Source organism: Merops nubicus, unplaced genomic scaffold (assembly GCF_000691845.1).
Source record: "Merops nubicus isolate BGI_N331 unplaced genomic scaffold, ASM69184v1 scaffold9870, whole genome shotgun sequence".
Classification (NCBI taxonomy): domain Eukaryota; kingdom Metazoa; phylum Chordata; class Aves; order Coraciiformes; family Meropidae; genus Merops; species Merops nubicus.
In genome coordinates, this window is record NW_008580843.1 from 8,876 (window position 1) to 26,876 (window position 18,001).

The 18,001-nt window shown below is 39.2% G+C and overlaps 1 protein-coding gene across 1 annotated transcript; it reads right to left on the reverse strand.

The window, feature by feature from the left end:
- Positions 1-369: 369 nt before the first annotated feature.
- On the reverse strand, positions 370-16,425 carry HADH (hydroxyacyl-CoA dehydrogenase; the record flags this gene model as incomplete). The annotated part of the gene is made up of 7 exons (XM_008942680.1): positions 370-855; positions 1,890-2,006; positions 5,069-5,141; positions 6,610-6,699; positions 10,052-10,178; positions 14,629-14,786; positions 16,297-16,425. Coding segments are annotated over 7 exons (813 nt in total), but the record flags the coding sequence as incomplete, so codon positions are not given.
- Positions 16,426-18,001: the final 1,576 nt, after the last annotated feature.

Sequence of the window (18,001 nt, forward strand, 5' to 3'; positions counted from 1 at the left end):
AATAGAAACTACCTCTTCACTATGTTTCTACAACACCTACCAAAAGGAGGCCCTCAAACAGTAATTGAAAATGCCAGAAAATCCCAACATGGATCCCGAGCTCTGCTTCTAAATGCTGTATTGGGAATCTTCTGTCCAGGTGACAGACAACCTGCCACTGCAGGATTATTTTAGGTTTTTTTAAACAATACGACATTGAAAGAAGTATTGTTAGAGGCACTGTAACTGACAGCTACAGATTAGCACAGCACTTAAGAGGAATTCTAACAGAACAGCTCACTGCCTTTCCCTTGCTAGATTTGCCAGAGTGAAAGGAGACTGCCACCCAGTGGACCAAGCACATCAACTGCCAAGGCATGACATTCAACACAGAATTGTTGAAAATTTTATTTTTAGGAAAGTATGGTTATTTTTAATATTTTTTTTTACCATTAATATAATAATGCTTCATACACATAAATTCACTTGTCATTCTGTCCTCCACCTGAAGTATCAGCATTTGCATGAAGGCACTGTACATATAAAGCTTTTCAGAATTGTAAGAAAAAAAATAATCTACCAAATCGAGCTTCCACCAGAGAAACAGCTAACTAGTGCAATCACTCAGTTCAGAGGTGGGTTATGTTCTAAATGCAGCTTGTGCCATCCTTGGGAAGGTTTAAACATAATTCACCTGTAATAATGGCAATGCTGAATAGCATACACAGACAGTTTGACACCTCTTGATGTCTGGAGTTCATTTGTATTTGTAAAATCCTTCTCCAGTCTTCTTGCCCAGCTTCTTTTCTTCTACCAGTTTATTCAGGAGTGGGCTGGGTGCAAAAAGGGGATTGTTGGGCTCTAATGAATGCCATCCTGGTGGAAGAAAAGAAGCAGATTAATCAGTAACAGTTCTGTTTATATGCAAAGATAATAGAGATCTGCATGTTCTTAGAAAAATATTAAGAGTTCAGAAAACTGAAGGAGGTTTGGAACTTTTTCCAGACTCTCTGAGACCCTTCAATACCTCTTCATAAAGCACACATCAGCACTGATAATTATGAGCAAATCTAGCAATCAGTTCTTAGGCACAGTCTACTCTGAACACCTTATAGTCTCCATGACTGAGGATTTTTAATACTTAAAAAAAAAAAATAAGATGAAGTTTTAAAATACACTTAAGGACAAGGAAGTAAAACAGAGGCTATGCTGAAAGGAAATTCAAGTGGACAGAAATTCCAAGCTGAATTTCTATCTGTGAAAGACATGGTGAGAACAATGTAACGCTACAGCCACAGTACTGGCTAAAAGCAAAAGAGGTTTCACTGGAGATGTCATTTTGGAAGTGACATTCTGCCTCAGAATATTTAAGCTGCTTATTCAGAATAATACAACCACCATCACCCATTATGCCTTTTTTTGTTACTGTATTGACATTCATCCACTTGTCAACTGAAGTGAAAGGAAGATGGCATACCTGCAACTTTTAAGGTATTTACTGCGTTCTCCTATTAACTGAGAATGAAAACATGGCTGAGAAAAGGATAGTGAGTCTCAACATTGGTTGGCTTTTCATCAGAATTTCTTACCTCCAGGACACACCTCTCTTCCCACTGATTCTTTTTAGTTATACGAAGGTCCACTAATATTGTTGTTATTTTCCACTGGAACTTGATGGAATCATAAAACCCCACCACTATTCTGTCCTCACGTACACAGGGTACAGACATACAGGTCAAATGCTGTACTCTTATAACACTGCAAGCTGAATTCTCACTCCTTTCTCCTCAACAGCTAAAAGTCTATGCCATAAACACTGTTTAAACTAATTAAGAGTCAGATTTTCATTAGAAAATTAATCTACAATTTAGAAAAAAAAGGGGAAAATAAAGAAAATAAGCATGCAGTACCATCTATAATGTATTTACTGGTATCCAACCCAACATAGTCCAGCAGTTCAAATGGACCCATGGGATAGCCAGCCCCAAGCTTCATAGCAACATCAATATCTTCCTTTGATGCATCTCCTAGAAAAAAGATTGACAGTTTGAAGAACAGAGAAGATTCCACATCTACTTGGCACCACTTATAAATAATTAACAGAGTGTTATTTCACCCTGGTGCAGCTCTTCACAGAAATCTCTGCACGTTTCAGAACCACAAAAACTGGAGTCAGCATACACATGCTGAAGTATAAAGCTGAATCTCTCTCAAGAAAAAAAAAAAAAAAAGAAAAAAAAAGAAAAAAAGCCCTTCAGGCCTGTTTTCCATTCTAGCTTCCTCTTGCATTTCAATGTAGATCACTACACTGTTGACTGGAGCCACAGCTACTCTGCTCAACCTATCAGAAAGACTAGAGAAACAACTGGTCACCAGGAAGAATCCAGAGCTTCTTTTAGAAGCAGCTGAATAGTGTAAAAAAGGAAAGATCTCAATTTCAGCTTCATGAGATCAGCAGCAGCTTTTGAGTGATGCACAGGACAGAGTGACCCTCGCTCTGCAACAGCCAGGAGGCAAGTGATATGCAGCTGATGGACAAGGCAGGGATGAGGAGGGGAGCAGCAGCATCCTTCACTGGAGGATATCCATCAGATGGCAAATAGGAATGACCTGAAGAGACTCTGCAGTTAAATTTCTGAATTCCAAAACCACTTTTAAAAAAACAATCTTTAAATATCAGAAATTTGTAACTTCTACTTCAGTGTATGCCTATAAAAATACAAATCCTGCACTGCCACATTATCACAGTTAATGTTCACCTCATTCTTTTGCTGGAACACATATTTCACACTGTCATGAAAGCAGATGGACCTCTACTGCTTATTTCTAATACATATGCTGATAAAAGGCAGTGCACATCCTATAAAAAGGATGAAGTTAAACAAACCCCAGAGGTAATTATTAAGTAACCTCCACACTTGATGCATCCAGGCACTTAGGACGTCCAAAACCTTGGCAGACACAGCCCATGCAATTTATACTCTTAAGATCAGAGAACCTTAGAAATAAATTTTCAAAATCTCTCATAAAGGCAATGACTTCAGTGGAAGTTCTGTATGAAGTAATAATTTTATGTATCTCCTTTTACCCTTTAAAACTGACAATCTTTTTTTTAACCACATTTTATTTCTGAGAAACTGGGATAATTTGACTTCCTTAATTGTAACATAAATTCAGTTCCCCAAATTCAAACACACATAAATCTTTAACTCATTTGAAGTTGATGCAGATGTGCATACTTCTTTCATCAGTAGATTTGTCCCACTTTGTCAAATCTGGGACTTGGCCACCTGACAGTTTACAGGGTGTGTTACAATACAATTAAAAATAGTGAAAGGGCAAACAGGGGTTGTACCTCTAGTTTATTCTTGTCTCCAAGTATAAAGCAGACTTACACTGAAACTTGACTGACTGCTGACACCAAAAATAGGGCAGAACACATGACCATACACTAATAATTACAGTATGTCCCCTGTTTAAACGATTGTTAACATACTAAAGGTATTTTGCCTATGAAAAAGTGCATGTTTAACACAAGGAGATTTTGTATAAAGAAAGACTCAAGGACTGACCCAATAAAATGGCATTTCAGTGCTTTGGTTTGCCAGGAAAGACCCAATTTCATACTAATACAGATGACAATCTGCCTCAAGTGTCTACTCTGAGAATTAATGCAAAGGATGTGATAAAAATTTAACCTGATTCAATGGAAAATATGAATTAGAAGACAGCCATCAGGCTTTTCAAAACATTAACCAGCTTTTTTAATAGATTTCATTAGAGTTAAAAATTCATAAATGAACTTTAACAAGTTTGGAAAGATCATACTGTTGAGCAAAATACAAACAGAATAAATATTAAATCGAAATATTGTTTTGCTTAGGCAGAAAATAGTCAATTTTAACATACAATCTCAGTGACTGTTTTCTTCTACATTTAATTAAAAGTTCTATTGCTTCCTGAAATATGCATAATGATACATGTCACTTAACAGAAGCACCTCTTTCACACACACTGGAACATCCATACACTACATTTAAAATTGTGACTTTTTCTAAGAGAATAATGCCCCCTCACATCCACGCTTTTGCTTTTCAAGTCACTAAATCTGCTCTTTTCTCCCTTTGAGATGTAATTAGGTACATCTGTTGATGGATAAACAAGTAGTGTTGGTTTATATTTTTTTTTCTTCTGGAGATCAAACCATCTCTTCCATGTGCTCTAAAAGAGATTCTTAATATTTAAAGCACATTTGGTGGAATCCTTATAATGGAGTGCTTTCATCTCTAAAAAACCAGTGATTTCCAAACCAAAATGTTTCAAATGACATTCTCAGTAGCACAATGCTCCAAGCAGTGCACTTGAAACAAAAGCAATTATACTCTGCAATTTCCTCTTTATCCACTATATTATTGGCTTGTTGCCCTTTCAAAACAATATCAATGCTTTGAAAAATTTAGTGGTTCTTTGGGGATTCATCATTACTTCCACCTACCTTCAATATTAATATAAAAGACACCAGCAGTAAGGAAGGAGTTCCTAAAGAGCCTATGTCTAAAAAAGGACATAGAAGATGAAAAGAAGGTTTTACGGGGCAATGGTTGAGCCCAAATCACTCGTATGCCAGTACCATAGTGTGACACTGATGTGACACTCACTGGTGAGTGTTACACTGGGTGTTTTATTTCACATACCAAATATAAGCAAACTCAGGAGAACCTTGCTAATGGTCCCACTATGGGATTTTCAGCTACTTTCATCAACATCTCTTGGGATGGAGGTTCTTGGGAGGTTCCCGATTAGTTGACGCAGGGTATTTTTTTCAGTGGCACTACACTGACCTTGTCATCTCCAAACCAGAAACATTTTCCACACAAGTAACTAGCACCTTCCAACTCTGCAGACGCTGACATTTCAAAGTGAAGGCCAGGTTTTTCCAGCTGCACATACTGGCTCATATTTGATGTCCACTCTCAGCTTCCAGCCTTTAAGGTCTGAAAGTTTTGAGGGAATCCCAAGGCTTTTCTGAAGGGACATGACATTTAGCAGTGTTGTGAACCTTCCCTGAGGTCAATATCCCAGCAAGTACCTCTCTCAAACAGTCGCACGGCTTCCATCATGTAGGGCACCAAGAGACGGTTTACAATAAACCCCGGAGTGTCCTGTGAAATGGAAAAAGGGATTCTAAACAAACATCCTTTACCACTGCTACCTCAGATGCTGCACGACAAATTAAACACGTGGATGAGGACAATTATTGAATTATCCATGTCTGGTTCTCTGTAAACTGTATTTTTAATCTGATTTATCTGCTCAGGATTAAAAGACAAAAGAAGAAGTCCACAAACAAGGAATGACACGTAAACAAACGTTCATCATGACTGAAAAGAAGAAACTACAAGCCCAATACAATCTTAAAACAGCTTAATGTTGGCAAATGTTTAACAGTTGGCAAATACCTTTTCTTTAGCAAAATCCTGATACAATTTCCTGAAGGATACAACAAGACCAGTTCTTTTCTAACCATTTTCTTTGTATCTTCACTACTAAAAACACTCTTAGCTAAATAGTGTAGCTCTCCTCCACTGCTCACTGGTAAACCATGGCTTTGAAAGTTAGGATCACTTCAGTAGCCAACACTGATGCTATCAACGAAAAGATAAACTATATGCTGTCAGAAGATAAACTGATGGAGAACTTCTTTTACACAAGCTTTAATCAAAATCAAATATACAAAGAATAGAGAAAGAGCTTTGCAATATAGTATTATTTCATGTACTAGCACTGCTTCAGATGTTTACTGTTCAATCAATTTTACCTCAATATTTAACCCAGAGAATTCTAAGCAACTTTTCTTCTACAAACAAAATGAAAACAGAAAAAAAAGAAAAAAAAAAGGTTCAGACATGGAGACTGCATTACCCTCTACCCAAGGTAATTTGCTACAGTGATTGATCATATATTCTGCACATTACATACTGCAAAACTGTGACAGAAATGGGAGAAAAAGTCATCTAAGGTCACAGAGCAATTTAGCAGTATGGCCAGAATTAGAGGCCAGCATCCAGACACTGAATTACTGGTAACTACCAGATTGCAGGCCCTTCTTTTTGTGACCAAATGTCTCTGGGGGGCTATGAAACTCAAGGCGATAGCTTGCATCAAGCTACCCAGACCACAACTTAACAGATTTGGAAAAAGTGTGTTTAGGAATTTGGGTGTTCTTCTGGAGAATAAAACCAAAGCTGTGAAAAAATGAAGATTAATATTGGTCTAGTTACTGCAAGCATAGGGAAAACTTGCAGTAAGCACACAGCATGGAGAATTTATCCAAGCTGCTTAAGCTCTCCACTCCAGACTTCTGCAGGACTGGAGAAGAAAAAAATCTGTAAACCCTGATACCTCTGGGTTTTGCTGCTCTAGACAAGATGTCGAGAGTCACTCTGCTTTGAGGAATTTGTGGTAAATGTGGATGTTTTGTCAAAACGCTTTTAATATGGAAAAGAAACTGGACAAAAAGCAGCCTGGAAATTCTTGAAGTACTCTTGCATCTGCTAAAATCTGCCACGTTAAAAGTAACAGTTTTCAAGAACAGACTTTCTGAACGCTCTATAACCAAAATGCACTCACCTTACAACTGACAGGACTCTTTCCTACTGCTTTACCGAAATCCATAAGTGATTCAAAAGTCTTTTGGCTAGTCATTGGAGTCTTGATGACCTGGGCAGAGGGAAGATGGGAGAGCACAACCACGTTTATGAGCAGAATCTCTCTCATTTCCCAGTACACCGATGACTAAACTGTAATCCAGAACACTATTCCAGAAATTGACACTGCTTCCCACAGCATTCTCCTAGAGAAACTGGCTGCTCATGCCCTGGGGGTAGCTGTGCCCTCTGCCGGGTACAAACCTGGCTGGGGCGCCAGGCCCAGAGAGTGGTAGTGAATGGCGCTAAACCCAGCTGGCAGCATGTCACAAGTGGTGATCCCCAGGGCTTGGTACCGGGGCCTGTTCTGTTTAGTAATTTTATTAAAGATCTGGATGAAGGGATTGAGGGCACCCTCAGCAAGCTTGCAGATGATATGAAGATGGGTGGAAGCACAGATAAGCTTGAGGGTAGGAAGGTTCTGCAGAGATCTAGACAGACTGGATTGATGGGCCAAGGCCAATGGGATGAGGTTCAACACATCCAAGTGCTGAGTCCTGCACTTGGATCACAACCCCATGCAACATTACAGGCTTGAGGATGAGTGGCTGGAAAGCTGTTTGGCAGAAAAGGACCTCTGTGTGTTGGTCAAGAGGTGAAGAAGACCAACAGCACCCTGGCTTGTAACAGAACTGGTGTGGCCAGCAGGACTAGGGAAGTGATTATGCCCCTGTACTCAACACTGGTGAGGCCGCACCCCCAATGCTGTGTTCAGTTTTGGGCCCCTCACTACAAGAGAGAGACTGAGGTTCTGGAACACATCCAAAGAAGGGCAACAAAGCTGGTGAAGAGCCTAGAGAACAAGTCTTATGAGGAGCAGCTGAGGGAACTGGGGTTGTTTACTCTGAAGGAAAGGAGGCTCAGAGGAGACCTTATTGCTCTCTACAACTACCTGAAAAGAGACTGTAGAGAGGTGCGTGCCAGTCTGTTCTCCCAAGTAGCAAATGATAGTAGAAGAGGAAGTGGCCTCAAGTTGCAGCAGGGGAGGCTTAGGTTGGATATTAGGAAAAACTTCTTCACTGAAAAGGTTGTAAAGCACTGGAACAGGCTGCCCAGGGAAGTGGTGGAGTCACCATCCCTGGAGGTATTTAAAAGATGCATTGATGTGGTGCTCAGGGGTTTAGTGGCAGACTTGTTAGTGTTAGGTTAATGGCTGCACTTGATGAAGGTTAAAGGTCTGATTAAAGGTCTTTTCCCAACCAAAACAATTCTATGATTCTACAAACAGTAAGGCTGAGCTCCTTGTTCACACCATTAAGAGAACACAGAGATTTCACCCCATCCTAACAACTGATGCAAGGCCAGCACAAAACCAAACGCTGTTAGGACTGAGGAAAAGACTTGTTCCTCACCAGAAAAAAATTAGTGTTATTGTACTTTGATACTATATAAAATTATTTGAGGTACTTACATAGGACTGTAACAGTTTCAAGAATGAGTTTTTAATACACACTTCAGAATTTTGAAACATTAGCAGTAGCATTTAGGATCACTATGTAAAGAAATTCCTTCGAAACCATGTGCTCCTGAGCACAAGATCAACAATCTATGAAAAGAGCAGATAAGACTCAAAGGCACTGCAGACTTGTGACCCAGGAAGCCTTTGTGACAGCTGAGTGCCAATTTCAGTAACATCTTCCAGAGTTTTGGTGATGCTCTTGATTTTCCCCTGATTATTTCAAATTGAAATATCTGGTTTACACAGAAAACGTTGTTTACAGTGTTTGTCACTGCCAATCCTGATTTACAGCAGTAGATTTGAAACAAAAGCAAAGCTTTAAAAGTGTATTTTTAAACTAACATTAGTGCCTTTTAAGCTGAAGTCACTAAAAGCCCAGCTGCTGTGTTTTGAATTTCTTCAAATACTGCTCATCAACTGGATGGGGTAGGACAATCATAATTCATGTGAAAAAAAACCACAAATTATAAAGATTGACTGCAGCAATCAGACAAGGATTGCTGTGTTTTGCTGGGTTTTGTTTGGTTTGATTTTGTTTTATATGTACCTTCTTAATTTTTGAATCTTACAAAGGCTCAGTTTAGATTTCTAAAGACTCTTATGTTTTAAGCTTGAGACAAGGCATAGAACATTTCACCTATGGAAATATATTACTGCCAACAAGTAGTTCTTAACACAGAGCCTAAAGAATTATGCTAAAGATTTCAGTTATTTCTGACAACACTTAGAAAATTTTTTCCTCTCCTTCTTATAACATTCTCCCAGAGTATTTACTCACAATATACAGAATGCAATATTAAAGTAAAAAAAATAAATCCTGAAGTTAGGGAGAAAGAATTTGCAAGTGTCCAAGCCCCCATCAGACAACCACACTGAATCAAACGTGTTAATTTCAGCCAAAAGTTTGAAACAATTTCAAAAGTGGGAGGAAGAGAATAATACATTCAAAGACACAAACAACTGCATAATATGTATTTTCACAGGAAACCAGCAAAAAATATAATAAAGTGACCCTTGGGACAGGCAGGCACAACATATTTGAAGTGGTTGTCACCAAAGCAATACTAGAATTAATTGCTCATGGGACAGAGGAAAAAGATTTACAGCATTTAAGGGCACCAAGTGCATGAAACTTTGGAGCAGAGTGGCCAAAAAGTAAAGTTTATTTTCATTTTTGCAAGAGTGTGTAAATTCTAGCTGACCAAGGTCAGCCGTAATGGAGCAAGGTGAGAAAAGGGAGTAGAGGGACCTGTCATTTTTTTTGCAGTGTGATCTTTGCTTTGGAGGCTCAGATAAACTTTTCTAGCAGATTATTTCTTATTCTGCTCTGCATTGCAGAATTACTAGAAACTGCATGATGTGGCCAAAGAGAGTATGTTTAGAAAAGATATCTGAAGATTTATGTAAAAACTTCTTTTTATGCTTCCTTAAAGGCTGGGAAATATTGTAGTACTTCTAGATAAATCATCTGAAAATTGAAACAAACGTGACTGACTTAGTTTCAAAAGTCACAAGGCAGTAAGATTTCATCTCACAGTCATTTTCGATTGATTTCTACCCTGGTAACAACCAAGTTCCTCTGTCAGTCACCAGATGATTTTGCCTAAGCTGTCAGTAGTTCTTATTGACGGGTTTGCCTGCGAGCCTGAAACGATCACCATAAATGGCACCTCTGTTGGCAGGTCAGTGGAGAACTTTGGAACCTTGAGACTGAAGGAATTACCTCCACCTCTTCAACCTGCCCCTCAACAGAGACTGCACCCCCTTCTCATCAACAGAGGTATCTTATTCCATAACAGAAGAGCTGCAAGCTGAGATCTGCTCTTAGACCCTACGGAACTCTCAGCAGTGAGAACTGGACTGCTGTGCTGCAGTGGTTATTACGGTGATGTTGTAAGACACTGACCTCCACAAGCTTCATCATAGGCACAGGATTGAAGAAATGAAGGCCACCAAATCGGTCCTGCCTGGTGGTTGAGTTGGCCAACTGTGTAATCTGCAGGGATGAAGTGTTGCTTGCAAATATCGTACGCCTGGAAAAGAGAAACGTGGATGGCACCAATGACAGCTGTCTGCCTGACAGCAGGACACGGGCACGTTAAACAGACATCCACTGGCTAACACAGAACCCTCAGAAATATCCCTGCAGACTGTCATGGTCCTTTTGCTGAGGCCCAAGTACAGTAAAGATGAAATAACTATGGAAGGGCTGTGTGAGTTCCTGACTCCCAGGTATGCTGAATATTGCTGAATATTAGGTGATGGGAAAAAAAGACTCAGCAAGTAGAAAATTCTTGTGAACTCCCCAAATCTAAGACAGGTAATTCCTTCAGTACTCCTGGAAACATAATGGTATTTTTTATGGTTAATCATTTACAATCTATGGAAATCAAATAATTTGCCCTGTCAGAAATGCACTTTGGGGCCTTCAGAAAGATTGAGAATGTATTTTTTTTAAATAATGATCAGTGGTAGACATGATGAGCAAACCTACCTCCAGAGCAAGGAGGTGATAGGAAAAAGAAAAACACAAAGAAGATAAAAATTGCCATGTGTAGGACACTGCAAAGGATACATAAAATCACAATAATTTTAAGACATATATTAAGTCCTCCAGACATAAAACAGATCTACTAATTGCATTTTATAATGGTTGGATGGGTTTTTTTTTTTCAGAAATATCTGAGAATCTCAACAGCCCTGCGATACAGATATCACACAAAAAAAATAACAGAAATGGCTTTTTCTTCAAGCCACAAAAATGAGAAACTAAATTAGGGATAACACCCTATCTTCCATTCTGGGCTGTATCCTACTGACCTTTCAAAAACTTATCCTGTTGGACTCATCAAATATTAATCTATATTGGTCTTTTACCTACATTTCACTAAGATATAATTGGTGCTAACAACAGAGCTTTCAGAAGAGTTATGTCCAAGTAATGGGGATTATCTTACAGTGCCATTAACAGAAGATATTTGAGGTTAAAAAAAAAAACATGCTGATTACCATTGCTTATTATGTTTTCTCAGGTTTTGAGTTTGCCATGGAGAAGGAAATAAAACTTCATGCTTACACTTCTTAAAAATATTCTTTGGTTATTTCCTCACCATCAAGTGAGCCTTATATTGTTCTGAAGTGAGGTACTAAAAGGAGTATTCTGCATTTCATAGTTTTGACCTCGCAAGGTAAATGCATCCAAAACAGTTATCTTCACTGAAAATTTGCCACCGTACAAAAAGAATTTAAACATTCATGCAAAAATTAAGGACATTGATTTGTGAGAGGTAATCATTGCTAGGTTTATATCGGTGTTCACTTGAAGTGAGAGATTTTATCTCAGCATCACTTCTGCAGGTGACTACTGTAGCCTCACACAACAGAAAGCCTTGGGGAAAAAAGCATTAAATTTGTATTGCATACAGGGGCACTTCATTTACACTTTCTGCTCTGACCAACACATTGACTTAAATTTGAAAGTTTAAAACAGCATTTACAAGCTCTGTGACTTAGAAGTACATACTCCAGGCTCCAGGTGACAGCAGAGTTGGAAGGCTTTTGAAAGCAACAGCACCAGTGGAGCCCTAGTGATGCTTTTCCAAGCACCAGTGCTCACTCCTGGTGCCATCTCGTGGGTCAGGGCGAGACATTGAAACCAGAGTCCAAGGCAGGAGGAACACACCACTTCCATAAAGCTGGCTCTTGCAGTACAGCCCTGGCACTGCTTTGCTAACCTGCCTGTAACACACTGGTGCTAACATGGTGAAGTACTGCAGGCCACCGGCCAGCTTCTAGCTGAGCTTCCACAGCTAAAGATAAAACCTAGGCCAAGAGATGTTGATGGGCATTCCCACCACCTAGAAATAAACAGAAAGCAAGCAGGCAAGAGCTCTTCAAGTGGATACCCAAAAACCCTTGTGTCATGTTCATTATGATTCTATGTGGAAATGTCCTGCAATATTTTAAAACCTGAAAGCCACAAAGAACATGTAGCTACTCTACAAAAACCCTGCCATGACCTCTTCAAAATGGAAATGTGGGACTGACTCAATTCAAGCAAAGGAAATCAGAACTGAAGAGTGGGCAGCAACACTTTATTGCCTGCTCTGAAGATGATATCCATGTGACAGAGTAACAATTACCATATTAGGAGGACGAGTATAACACTGAGAGGAACACAACGTACTCAAGCAATTTGGGAAAGCTCCAAGAAGGTAAACTAGTATGCTCTCAGACTGATGGAATCCAAGAACCAGCACTCACCATCTCACCTGAGCAGTTACCCAGATGAGGAATACCCTGAGTTCCCAATGCCTGAGCAACTGTAACACACCAGGCCTTATGTTTCAATCAGCTACCCCTGTGGTAAGGCCTGAGGCTGGCATTAAGGCAAGTCCTCGCTCCCCAGAAGCCTGGTCTTCCACCATCTCTGTCCACAGCACACACTTCACTGTGCCATCATCACCCACGGCCCTGCAGAAGCAAAGCTCCTCCCAGGACTCAAAGCTACCTTTAAACAAATCTTGCCTTTGTTACTGGTTAACCACAAGTCCATATAACAGTTTTCAAAATTTTGAAATTCTGAATCTTAGAAAAGGCTGCAGGACGGCTGCAGTGACAAGGAGAGCCTTCCATCCCACCTCAGTGTCACATGGGATGAGTAAAGCCCACTGCTTCCTTCTGGTGCACAAAAAAAACCCCACCACTCACTGGACCTTTCTGACTTTGTACAATCTGCAACTCTGCACTCCTCACGTAATTACAAATTGTCCTTTGTAGCCAATAGCTACTACGTTAAACACCTGGCTACTAAGCTTCACTATTTTACTAGCTTTTCTTTCTCTCCATCTAGACTTTCTACACTGCAACCCGTATTCTTCACCATTCCCTTCCCCTTTCCTTACCCTACATGTAAGACATCTGTATGTTTGCTATTTCCAATTCTCCTCTTAAAAAGGAAGGCTTCTTGGCTAATGTAGTTTCTCCCAACCCTGCAAAGTCGTGCCTCTTGCCACAGGAAGAAGCACATCTGAACTCCCACTATCTTTAACACTCCGTAATGTAAAATTTGATGCTTCGAAGCAGATACGCTTATGAACAGCTCAGTCTTATGAAAAATATCCTCTGGCGTTGCACATACAGACATTATTCAACGAGGCTCCAAGTTCCTGTGCCTGCTTTTCCTTGCTGACTGGTTCTAGACAGTTTCCCATTTAGTACATTCTGATTTGCTCGTTAGCTTTCTTCACGGATATGGATGAAGACGCAGGGAACCAATGGTCTGTTTTCATAAAATAAGCACAATCTAATCATGACAAGGTACCCTATAACTGCCGAAGGCAGCTACTCACTTCTGTCTGTCTGTCTGTCTGAGGGTGATACAAAGTTGCTCTGTGCTCAGTGCACAGCCCTTTGCCACCTGCTGCTTTCAGAAGCACCAGGTGATTTTGACTGCCAACCATACGGGACAGCCTGAAAATCTCCCTAGGCTAAACTCAGCTAACAATAACGTCTTGTCTAGACTGTGCTTTTGCCAAGACAGGTTGGAGCAGATGATCCTTAAGGGCCCTTCCAACCCGATACTCTATGATTCTATGATCTTTTCTCCCTTGACATCATATTCAAGCTGCAGCTTGCCTAGTTCTTTAATTAGTCAAGATACCTCTTAGCCAATACCCCCCGATCTCGCTGTACTAGATAAAACCTCAACCTGCAAGCAGTCAAGGTCTTGTGATCCTGAATCATCTATTATAAGGATTAAGCTTCTGAGACTGCATGCTCAGCTTAACACCATTTTTGGGTTTGGATCCAATTCAACAGTAACTTCCAAGAATTATGAAATATAGTTGAAAGGAAGTTCCAGGGACTGTAAGTAACTGAGCGAGTGAACACTAAGAAATTCTTTACACATTCACCTCATGCACAATAACCAACAAGGAGCTATTTCCAAACTCTTGTAATACAAAGTAAACTTACTTCACTTAAGCCACTGCTGAGCTGACTGTGACTTATGGCTAAGAGGCTAGGAATTCTTAAAACTTCTTCATGCCAGGCACACTAAACCCAAGTATTTTATCACCCCAATTCCCTATTTAAGCATTGAAGCACATACATTAACCACAGGCCATGTGTACCAGGACAAGCTTATTCCACTGTTGTGCATTTGCATTTGGATTTAGGTTTGAACTCGCTGAGTAGATGGACAAACTTTATGACAAAACATACGCAGAAGCAAATCAAATGAAGCAGTGCAACAAGTAAATAAATCTGGTGAATACACCTGAAAGTTTTTGCAACACTTGAAATATGCATGTGGAACAATTATTCCATATCACATGACAGTCTGAAGTTAATCTAAGGAAGAAAAACTCTTTTTTTTTTTAAAAAAAAGCAGCTTAGAAAATGCAGAATTAACAGTGCAAGAATAAAAACAGAAGATACAAAGGTCTAAGTTTCAAAATGTAATAGGAAAAATACACATACTCTGGAGCAAATTTGTCCAGCCTCTTGAAGAGTTCATTTTTAATTTCCATGTTCTCCACAATGGCTTCTATCACCAGATCCGTGCTGTGCACCACTGCTACTGCATCTGTGCTTGTTGTGAGGTTCTTTAAGGTCTTCTCAATGAACGCGGCACCAGCCTGAAACATTTCCAAGAAATTGCATTGTCTATTGCCAGTGATTTAATTTATTTTTACATTAAAACCCCCCGTGTGCTCTGAAGCTGTTTTGAGCCCCTCAAAATTCAGGTAGTCCACCACATTTCCAAGTCAGTGGGGAGGTTCTAAGTACATACAGATATGATGTTTTCACGACAAAATTTTTCTAGCCAATCAAATCTGCTTTGAAGCAAATAGGAGATGTTTGACTTTATTCTTTTAGGAAGACTATTTGCTGCTGTCCTGTCCAACCCTCAGCATAAGAGCGTGAGCGAAAAACTGGTTGGTCAATCAGTAATTTCTGAGACAAATCTGGACTCGCCCTCCATAAAGGGGAATTGTTCCAGTTTCAAACCTTTGCCTTGTTTTCATTCAGTGATTATCTGGTTTCACTCCTAGGAACAGGTACGTGCTAGTTCATGAATACTTCAGGAAACAAAATGGCCTATGCTCATAGTTTATAGTGCAAATACAGAGAGAAAATATTCTATTTTCTGACTAGTAAATCTGCCAATCACTAACACAGTTGTAAGGACAGAAATGAAACAGAACTGCAAGACTTTGAAGCATGGGGAAATGCAATGCAGTACAAGTAAAACCAGTCCTGCATGCGAGAATATAATGTAAAAGCATCATATGGAAAATTTTCTTTTGGGTTAAAAGACTCTCCATAATTATGTATGTATGCTCTGGCTATCCTGGTATTGCTGTATTTTTTTTTCTTCTGTATTCCCTCATGCAAACAAGCCTTTTTTAATTTCTTTTGTTTGATGCATCATTCATGCTGGTAATTGTCAATACAAGTATATATTATATATGTAAATATGTATCAAAAGAAGAACTGAATCTGCTATGGAATTCTAAGAAACAAGCATAGCAACAAATAACCCTTAGGATATAAATTTAGAGGCATCAACTGATCCACAGTGACTTGTTAAGCCTTAATATCTAAGTTAAGCTTTACTCAGTAACATAAATGCAAAGTATTTTATATATCTAATTTGTGCTACTCCAAGGTAGTTAAACTTGCACAACTTGCAGTCTCATTTCCTTCACAGTCATCCTGTGCCCAAGTCTTGGGGGAAAAAAAGCAACCAGAAAAACCCCAACTGAACTCCTTACTAAGGTATTAAGACAATTTTGTTACTATTCTCTTTTGGGCAGAATTATTGCATTCCCAGGTAAGTGCTCAAAGGTAGCTTACTATTAAGTTGGGATGAATAATTTCACACCATTTCTCATCTATTTCAAAAAGTCAGCAAGTGGTTTTAAATCTTTATCTCAAGACTGAAAGAAAGAAAATAAGGTTAAGACATCTTTCAATCTCCCTGAATCAAAAAAAAGAAAATCCAAGTTCTTCAGCATGCCAGGAAAAGTTTGCTTTTTAAGCCAGTATATTAACATGCTCTATAATGCATAAACACTACCAGAACTTCAGTATGGTAGGTTTTATTTTCTTATATTTTCCTAGAGGAATAAAGAAGATGTCAACCTCGGGCTTATCTGCAAACTTCTTCTTTGTCACTCTCTTCAAACTCTCTTCAATTCCTTTTGTAGACTTTTTAAGGATCTCATCTGACTGATCTACTAAAACTACAGTGTGACCGCTGGCTGCTGCAACCTGAAAGTTAAAAACAAAGATTCAACATCAGTATTATAAAACAAACAATCATATTGATATGTGTCAGGGCAGGTAATGCTCTAGGCAAAAGAGGGCTAAAGAAATCTAATTTAGGACTTAAGACACTTTTCTAGAAAAATCATAAAAGCCTGCACACAGCTGGGGAGGAGGGTAGGGGTAAAGGTCTCAAACAACCAGAAGGAAAAGGAAAAAGAAATCCTTTTTCCCTCCAAGCTGTCTGCAGAATGCCCCCTGCACCTGGAGGCAGCTGAATTCTGCAGCTATGGCCAGAGAAAACACACCTGCTTGGGAAGGACTGTTTTCTGGGTTGTATTCAATTAATTTCACACATATAATGGCACTTTTTCCCACTGAAAATCCTATTAAAAATCAGCTGTTATTTCACTGTTAATTAACTTAGGTTTTTCTTGTTAGTTAGCAACAGCTTACCTTAATTTTCAGAATTCTTGAACTAACAGAGTTGTAATACAGTGGTGGAAAACATTTGTTAAAAGCACGGTTCCACTAACTGTTTTTAAAGTCACACAACTCAGGATCTTCCCTTCTGCAAACTTTTGCTTTACATCTAGCCTTGCACATGGAGACTAAAGACTGTCCTCTGCCCACAGGGCCTACTCCAACAAAAAGACAGCTAAAGAAAAATCAATACCAAGCACATTTGTAAGAGATGCTTCACGGATTATCCATTTACAATGACACCATCATAAAGCAGCTGGCAAAAACTCCTAGAAAAAATAACATCTCCATTTTCACCATATTTACATAGACAGGAAAGAAGAAAAATGACAAAAGCTCATACCACCTCCTTGCAATTCAAACACATGCTCACTTAGACTCTATTATCCAGTGATCTTAAGAATATTAAATAAGAAATACAAGAGTTCTGGTAAGTCAGTTAATGCTTTTCTCACGCATAAGTCCTCTTCACGGGGCAGAATCAGAAATTATAACCCCTGTTACTGCCAAATACTAGATTTCTCTGTTTGTCTTTCTCTGGACAAACCACTCCCTGGAAACGTGCAGTCTAGCAGAATATGCAAAGAAGTTCACCCTCCCTGCAGAATTCTAAGCTTTGCACAGTGTGCATCTTCCTCAAACACAAAAACAACTTTCTTCAAAGTTATTGTTTGGTGGTTCCTTCCGTGGAAACCTCAAGCTCTTGTATCAAAGTACAGAGGAGTGTTTTTACCAGACAAGTTAATAAACAACTAGTTAAAGCCTTAGGAAAAAGAAAAAAAGAAAAAAAAAAAAAGAAAAAAATAGAGCCCCTGGATTCCCATTGCTAGAAATTTGCCAAGATTGTGAGAAATCTTGAATTCTGAGAAGGAAACCCATTAATTCATTGAAATGGAGAACTGATGTTTATGTAATCCAAGCTCACTGTCAGTTTCCACTTGGGGATGCCTGTATACTCAGTTAGTCTTGGAGAATTTTGTGAGCTACCCTGGTGTCTTGGCCAACAGGCTCTTCCTGGGAACTAAATATCTAAATCTTAAATCACTGACAGGACCGTTTAGTCTTCTCTCCCAAAGCTCCCAAGTTAAAGATGAACTTG